Raw genomic sequence first — 8,319 nt, 5'->3', positions numbered from 1 at the left:
GAATAATATTGAGACCATCAGTAACAAGATTGTGGGATGGAAGGCCTCAATGCTATCATTAGTAGGGAGAGCGACCTTAGTACAATCAGTCACAAATGCAATACCTTCACACCCCATGAATACTAACCTCCTTCCGAAAGGAGTCAATGGGAAATTGGATGCTTTGAATAGGACCTTCCTATGGGGCAGCCGCCCAAATGAAAGGAAAATTCATCTGATCCAGTGGAACCAAGTCTGCACACCGAAAGATAAAAGGAGGCTTAGGTATCAGGCAAGCTGAGGCTCGCAACAAAGCTTTATTAATGAAGCTAATTTGGAGAATCATAAGGGAACCTAACTCATTATGGATACAAGTACTGAAAGGGAAATATTTCCCTCATAACGAAATTTTTTTTGCAGGGTCAGCCAATAAACGCTGCTCAAATACCTGGAGAAGCATCATCGCGGTAGCAAAAGAATTCCAGAAATGGATTAGTTGGAGCCTAGGTAATAGGGAAGCAGTTTATTTCTAGCAAGATATATGGTTGGGAAACACAATCTTGAAGGATCACTGCCAAAGTAATCCTACAAACCAATTACATCTTCGGGTGATGGATTTAGTAACTAATGAAGGCAATTGGCACTGGGAAAAATTTGAACACCTCCTCCCAATGGAAATATGTTTACAAATAGATGCTATAAAAATCGATGCTACGGGTGAATAGAAGGACGAGGTGATATGGACAAACACACCGAATAAGAACTTCTCGACTAAGACATCCTATGAGATTACTGCAGGTGAAGATTGGTGCAATGACAAGTGTGAATGGAATACGATCTAGAATATTGAGGTACCCTGTATAATCTAATGTTTTCTTTGGTTGTTGGTCCAGGAACGACTGCTCACGCAAGCCGAAAGAAGGAGATGCCACCTCAGCCCCCATGCCATGTGTAATGACTGTAACTGGGAGGAAGAAACGCGTATCCACCTGTTTCGTGATTGTCAAGCCTCAATTCCCCTATGACAAGCAATTGGTACACTCCAAACATCCCTAAATTCGATAATTTAGAGTGGAAGGATTGGTTAAACCTTAATTTTAGGAATACAAATCATTTCTTAGAAAATGCAAATTGGAACAGAGTCTTTGCAATCTGCCACCGGAGCATTTGGAAATGGAGGAACAACTCTATATTTGGGACAAATATGGAAACTATACAAGGTAAAATAAAATTCATCAAAAACTATGTAGTGAATTGTGTGGAAGCAGGGGAAGATTAAAACCATATGCCTAAACAATTGCCTCAGGAAACATGGATCAACTGGACTAAGCCAAACAATCAATGGTGTAAGCTCAACACGGATGGATTGTGCAACACAAATTCAAATACCATCGCTGTAGGGGGCTTGCTAAGAGACGCTAATGGTAAATGGATATTTGGATTCAAACAAAACATCGATATAGGAGAGCTCTATGGAATCTATATAGGTTTGAAATTAGCATTGGAAAGACAACTAGATTTCATAGCAGTAGCATCAGATTGTAAGGAAGTCATCCAACTCCTCAACGGTCGATTCCGAAAACACCCATGTCACCCGCAAAGGACCCTCATTCAGGAAATACTCTCCCTTACAACCGAGACAATATTCTTCTCTCATATTTATAGAGAAGCCAACAAGTGTGTAGACTGGTTGGCTAAATCTGCCCTAGACTGCAGTTATGGGGTGAATATAGTCACCGAAATTTCCTTTAAGTTAGGATAATTAATTCAAGATGACTATAGGGAATTAGGGGAAAGCAGAATGATACCTAACTCAAACTAGGTTTTTTTTTTTTTTTTGTAGCTTCTTCATTATGTACCCAAAAAAATATTGAGTTGAATGAATGATTTTTTTCCTCCAAAAAAATTAGAGGAAATTACACGTAAACTCAGTTTGGATTTTTATTTTACAGTTATATAACTATTTTTTATAATTTTTATCAAACTTATATTTTTTATTTTTAGTTTTATCAAATGTCAGTTTTTATTTTTTTTCAAAACAGAGTACCGGTTTTTCTTTAGGAACAGAAAAAATGTTATCCATATAAAAACTGAAACATCTGGTGCCTATTCATTCTTTTTCATGTCAGTATAAATCTATAATGGCGGAAATCAGAGATTTAAATTATTTTTAGTTGGAAAAATAATTCTAATTTATCAGAACTCCTCTTTGGTCTTCATGGAACAAACCTCTTCTTTTACTTGCTTGAGTTTTAAAAAAAAAACCAACAGCAATATCGTGTTTTTTTTCTTTTTGGAAGAGACCAACAATATCATGTTAAAAGTGGCTTTTATTTTGTAAGTATATGACATTTTAAGAAATTTTTTTAAAGTATTAGATAGTTGTAATTAGTTAATTAATAATGACTAATATGTAACTAACCCTGAGAATTCAAGTTTAAAAACTTATATACAACTTTGTCAATTACTTATTTGAATTATATCAAATTCAAAAATATTATGGCAGTTAAGAAAAACCACATTTTCTTCTGATTTTTTCGGCTGCCATTCCAATTAAACAAATAGAAATTAATTTGATTTTTATAAGATAAAAATCACTGCTTTTGATATGTTGAAAATTAATTTATCAATATTAACAAAACAATAAATACTTTTTTATTTATGATTTTCATGTAAAGAACCTTTATTCAGGGTTCTTTACATTAAAATCATATATAACAATATTTTTATTGTTTTGTGAATTGTGATAATTTAATTTTTGATATATCAAAAGTATAACTCTTTATACTATAAATGTCAAATAACTTCTAAATTGATGAAAAGAATCGTGAGAAAATAATTGAAAAACTGTTTTTAACTGCCATATTTTTATACTTGATATAATTGGAATAAGTGATTGACAAACTTATAAATAAGTTTTTAAATTTGAATTTTGATGTAAATTTCCCTAAATTATAATTGGACCAAGCCCAACAGTTAGATGAATTCCCACTATAACTTCATCCACTAAAGCAGTTACAATGTTTGACATTTATCAAATAAAAACTTATACTTTTGATATTATATTAATTAAATTATCAATATTAACTAAATAATAAATATTATTATATATATGAATTTCATGGAGTGTAGAATTTTTAAATTATAGTGTAAAATCATAATATATAGAGAATAATTACATATTAAGAATTAAATTTGGTAATATAACTTAGTTGTAATTTTGTACTTAATTATGATATTCATGTATTTGACCCTTAGAGGAATTTACACGTAAAATCATGTTTGATATTTTTTTTACAATTAAGGAAAGTCGTTTTTTATTTTTATAAAAAACCCATGTTTCTTTTTTACTTTTGTCAAATTACAGCAGTTAAGGAAATTTGAGAAAAACCTGAATAGATTTTGCAATTATTTATTTGACATTTTGAGAATTAAGTTACTACTTTTGATGTATGAATAATAAAATTTTATAGTATAATTAAATTGTAATTATTATTATTATTTGTGATTTTCATGTAACTTACCCAAAAATTAATTGATCACCTACATTATTTTGAGAGTATGTTCGAATTTCTAAAACAAAATAAAAATAGATGGAGATTCATTCAGTATAGAACTGAAGAAAAATATAAATTTCTCCGATTTCTCAAATTGTTACAGTTACTATTATTTTTCTGCCCAATATAAAAAGAAAAAAAGAAGAAAGGAAAAGAAGAACTTCCCCCCTAGAGTTTTAACGTGATTGGCCAAACAAAAGTAGAACATCTAATCTAATAAAACATAGAGATCGCGGATACCGGAAAAGAAATTTCCTCTCCGCCGAAATGATATGACTGACAGAAAGCGCAAACGATCTGTCATTTATATCTCTTCCTCCTCTTCCAGTGACGATGAGGAGGAAGAAGAAGAGGAAAGTGAGGTAGAAGAAATCGATGATGATGAGGACGAAGTAGACGAAAGTGAAGAAGAAGAAATCGATGATGACGAGGACGAAGAAGACGAAAGTGAGCTAGAAGAAAACGATGATGACGGAGACGAAGAAATCAGGTAACCTACTTGTCAATCCTGCAACATATAGGCTTACTTTTCTCTTATCATGTGGTTTATTTCGTAAAATTCAGTGGAGATGCGACCGATTGCAGCGTAGATGAGGGGAAGGAATCGGTTAATTCCGATGACGATGAAGCTTTCTGCAAACATATTATTCGACTTCTCAGAGGTGTGAGTTACTTTTTTTTCTTTTTTAAGTCGCTGTCATGCTAATTTGTACTTTATTGATTTATGCCATTTTTTTATAAAGATAGTATACGATATGATGAAGCTTTGGCATACGAGACGAGTTGTAGTTCACTTTTGGATTGAAAAGCCATCGTGCTTGGTAATGAAACGAGAAATTAGCTGGTCTATTAATCGCTTCAAGGAGTTGTTTTTTTTTTTTTTTTTCTGTATATAACACCTTTTGTGCATTCTTGAAAACCGTTATCCTCGTTGCCCTACTGATGATTTGTAAGACATAATCGTGGAATTTTCAACTTTTTCCTTTGTCTTGTTCAGAGGGGAAGAATTTAGAAGCTTTAAGTCTTAAAGAGTGCAAAGCATATCTAAGAAAGCATAGTCTCAGGCTAGCTGGGAGTAAGGATGTTTGCATTCACAGAATTAAGGAGCATTGGAGGTAACTTACTCTTTTGTATTAAAATATATTAAAATTTGTTTCTTGCTTTCTATTTTTTTTTTTCTATGTTTTACTACAACTAGAATTTCTATCGCTTTTGTAGTTAATTATAGAATACACGAGTGACAGGATCAATTTCATGAGCAAATATGGTTAATTTGACTGCTCTAGTGGATGTTTACATCTGAATCAGTTCCAATTTCTGGACAGAATTACTTTGACTAGTTAGTCACTTTGTATCTGCAATTGATGATGTTCACTGCAGTAGATATTTTCATACCTATGACTTATCATATTGCTTGAACTTCAAAGCAATTTGTTCATGCCTTTTGGTATCATGTTTATTTCCATAACTTCTAGGTATACAGTTAGGAGAGCAATAGGTTTGAGAGCATATCCTTATCAGTTTTGCCACACACAGACACATGCAAACTTTATAAGTGTCTCACAAAATCATGTGGAGAACTGTGAAATATTTAAAAGTTGAAGTCCAATGGCTCAATTTTATGAACATGAATGCTTTGGACTACCACAAAGCTTGACTTATCAAAACCTGATCTTCAACTTTAATTGAAGATAAATTCTAATTACTGAAGTTAGCCTAGTTGGACAGTTTAATATAATGTGTTAGAAATGACTTGGCTATTAAAACTTGGTCAATAAAATATAGTTATAATGGCTCAAAATTATACTTCTTCTATAGAGAATGAATGAAGCCAAGTGTCTAGCTGGAAAGAATATGTTGAATATTACATCATACAATGTAGAATAATAATCTGAAGAAGTGCTTTTATCATGCCGTTTTCTCTGTTGCATTGCATTGCATTGATTCTTATCGAATCATTTTTTAAGAAATATTTACCCTTTGCATCTGAGGCCGCTAAAATACTTGTGAGCATATATATATATATATATTCCACGAAGGTATTTACATGACTTGACTTGACTTTGTTCAGTGGGCTGACTTCACATTGAAGTTTTTATTGAACTTCAAACAAAATTGTACCATCACTATTATGTTATTTTTCAAACAAAAACATACTTAAACTCGTATTCTGAAGCTAATGCGCCTGATTATAATTTAAAAAACTGCTTATCCTTCTCAACTTTCATGTATGTTCTGTCGTGATAAAATGAATATGACTACTTTACAGTAAGACAATAGGTAGGAAGAAACTTCTTTGAGGTGTCCTTTTAAAGACCGACTGTAAGGAAGCCTACAAGGAATCTGATTGGTGAATATATAAGGCTTTTTGCAAGTTCATATGTAACAATCCCATTTGGTATGTCCATTATGCTTTGTAGTTTATTCTCAAATCTTATTCTAGACTACAACTATGACAGTGGAGATACAGGTGAGCTGATGCTGCCCACGCATATAACTTACGCCAAGAAAATACATTTTGCGGCATGAATTTTTGAAGCCCACTTTTGTATGTTAATTTTCTGTGCTCATTTTTGGATCCTTGTCGTTAGCAATAATTCACTAATCAATATTTTGTAATGGTGCAATTTAGAGTCTTTTTATTATTATTTTGCTTTGTAGCTTTAACCTGTCTGTAAGTCATGATTTTGATAGAAGTATGTGACATTAGTATATATAGACCTTGCCAACGGTTGCAGGCATGTGTGCAATGGTATAGATATTGCTCTGAAGTGCTGTTACAGTAGCCAATTTGTTTTTGAAATAATGTTTGCGTTGCAGGATAAAAGAAGGAAACGGCGAATCACTTTATCCTAGGTCATCCTTTGTCATCAATTGTACAGGTAAAAGTTTTGTACATGTCCTTTCAGTTTTCTTTTTTTAAGTGTAAAAATGATGAAGTTGTATAATTGGAAGCAGGTGACGTCTGCACGGGAGATGTAGTCCTGTTCAGACAGAAAGTTTATGAGAAGTACCCTGTTCTACTTCTTGTATATCCTTGTTTTTCTTTTTCTTTTTATATAATATATGTATATATTTGATTGAGGTCTTTAACTTATGTCCCTATAAAGATTTTTTTTTTCTATTTTCTTTTATCAGGTTTAGTAAAGTGACTAGAAATGGGAATGTGCTTGGGATGAGAACTGTAGCAGGCAGGGTCGTCAAGGAAAGCTATGGTTCAACCAAGCAACAACATACTTTTACAGTAAGGTTAAGCCTTATGGTAAAAACTTTAAGTTGATACATGTGCTTTCTACCCAATCGAATTATTCTCACTGGAATTATTGGCTTAAAACATTAGAGGACTATTGCAATGGATGATAATTTGAGTTTCTCTCACATTTTTACTACTTTCTAATTTTACACTTGAGCTTTGTAGTTAGTAATTTATTTGATTGGCGGCTGTAATGGTACAAGGTTGAAGTACTGTGGAGCAAAGGGACTAAGCAATTATCTCCACTTTTTCCTTTGCTTGTGAAGGGCCGCAATCTTTACAAATTAAAAACTTTCCGACAGGTAATTGGCTACTTAGCAAAACAGGTTTCAGTACTATTATATACTAGTAAGTAAGGGTTCTATCTGTGTTTTCATTTCTACCTTGTAGCGCTGGAAAAATGAAGCTGAAAGAGTACAAGTCCTTTCTGAGAAGCACAGACGTGGAACAGCTGCAAGAGCTGTGAGAGCAATGAAGATATCAAAGAAAAAGCAATCTGCAAACAGACATCTAAATGAAGGTTGAGTTTCAAATTTCATTCTTCTGAATTTTCTAATATTGACTGTTATGAAGGCTGTATTTTAAATTTAGTATTATTAAAAAAAGTATGTCCAATATTATCCTTGCATTAGCAGGCAGGAAGCAGCAGAAATGTTCCCGTCATAAGAGACCATCTCAAGCAAAAAAGACAGCTGAATTATTGAAGGGGAAGAATGCTTGTGGGCACAAAAAGAACACGTCGTTGAAACATAGAAAAGTTAGTAATCACCATCAAGAGGTATCGTCATCTAGACAACTGCATTTGAAGGGAAATGCGAGATCTGATGTTGGTCAAAATCCTATTTGGAGGCACTCAAAAAGTGGGCATATGAACATGGAAATGGACCCTAGCCTTCATTCACATGCTTACACTCGCCAAGATACTTTTCCATGGCAAATGGAATTTCATAACCAAAATCTACCATCTCAATTTCCTAGGCATGACTTCGGCGGGAGTTCAACTATGGTTTCGCCGCATCTTCTGAGGCCTTATGCACCTGATACATCCCTGATGCCTCCTTTGCAACATCAGGGATTTTATCACAGGAATGACTTTCATCATGACCAATCAAATCCCAGCTACAACATTGGAAGGAGTAGATCACATCACTTCCCGGAGTCGATTGAGGCAGAAAGGCACCAATTTCCTAGAGTACAGAGACCAAGAGGTTTTCAACATTCTCATCCGAGAAGAGGTAGATTTGGGAGCTGAAAGTGCAGAGATGCCTTGTACTCATAACATTTGCATTGATCAGACTTATCCAGAAACTACAGTGGTACGTGCTTATCTGTTTGTATTTTACAGTTCATGGTTGGAAAATAGATGGTTTATAAGAAAGAGAGACAGAGAATGCAACACCATGTGAGGAGACTGCCCTACTGCATTAATTCGTTCTATAATGTTTTAGTGCTAAACTCTATAAATATAAAAAAAAATCTAATTTTTTTAATATAAATTTTAAATAAAATATGTAATATAATGTTACAATA

General features: G+C 33.3%; 1 protein-coding gene across 1 annotated transcript; it reads left to right on the top strand.

The window, feature by feature from the left end:
• The first annotated feature begins 3,666 nt into the window (after positions 1 to 3,666).
• On the top strand, positions 3,667 to 8,319 carry LOC136229949 (zinc finger CCCH domain-containing protein 62). Its single transcript, XM_066018810.1, has 9 exons — positions 3,667 to 4,026; positions 4,101 to 4,198; positions 4,534 to 4,651; positions 6,357 to 6,418; positions 6,495 to 6,546; positions 6,675 to 6,780; positions 6,993 to 7,091; positions 7,180 to 7,309; positions 7,425 to 8,319. The coding sequence occupies exons 1-9, from the start codon at positions 3,809 to 3,811 to the stop codon at positions 8,039 to 8,041; spliced, it is 1,500 nt and encodes a 499-aa protein (XP_065874882.1). The 5' UTR covers positions 3,667 to 3,808; the 3' UTR covers positions 8,042 to 8,319.

Source organism: Euphorbia lathyris, chromosome 5, assembly GCF_963576675.1.
Source record: "Euphorbia lathyris chromosome 5, ddEupLath1.1, whole genome shotgun sequence".
Taxonomy (NCBI): Eukaryota; Viridiplantae; Streptophyta; class Magnoliopsida; order Malpighiales; family Euphorbiaceae; genus Euphorbia; species Euphorbia lathyris.
Note: the sequence above shows the minus strand (reverse complement) of the source record. Positions and strands in the feature narration are given on the sequence as shown.

Excerpts from the sequence above, each read along its gene's own strand:
- LOC136229949 (XM_066018810.1), top strand. The coding sequence starts at position 3,809 with ATGACTGACAGAAAGCGCAAACGATCTGTCATTTATATCTCTTCCTCC. Across the intron at positions 4,027-4,100 it reads GACGGAGACGAAGAAATCAG|TGGAGATGCGACCGATTGCA; the intron begins GTAACCTACTTG and ends CGTAAAATTCAG. Across the intron at positions 6,781-6,992 it reads AGCAACAACATACTTTTACA|GTTGAAGTACTGTGGAGCAA; the intron begins GTAAGGTTAAGC and ends TAATGGTACAAG.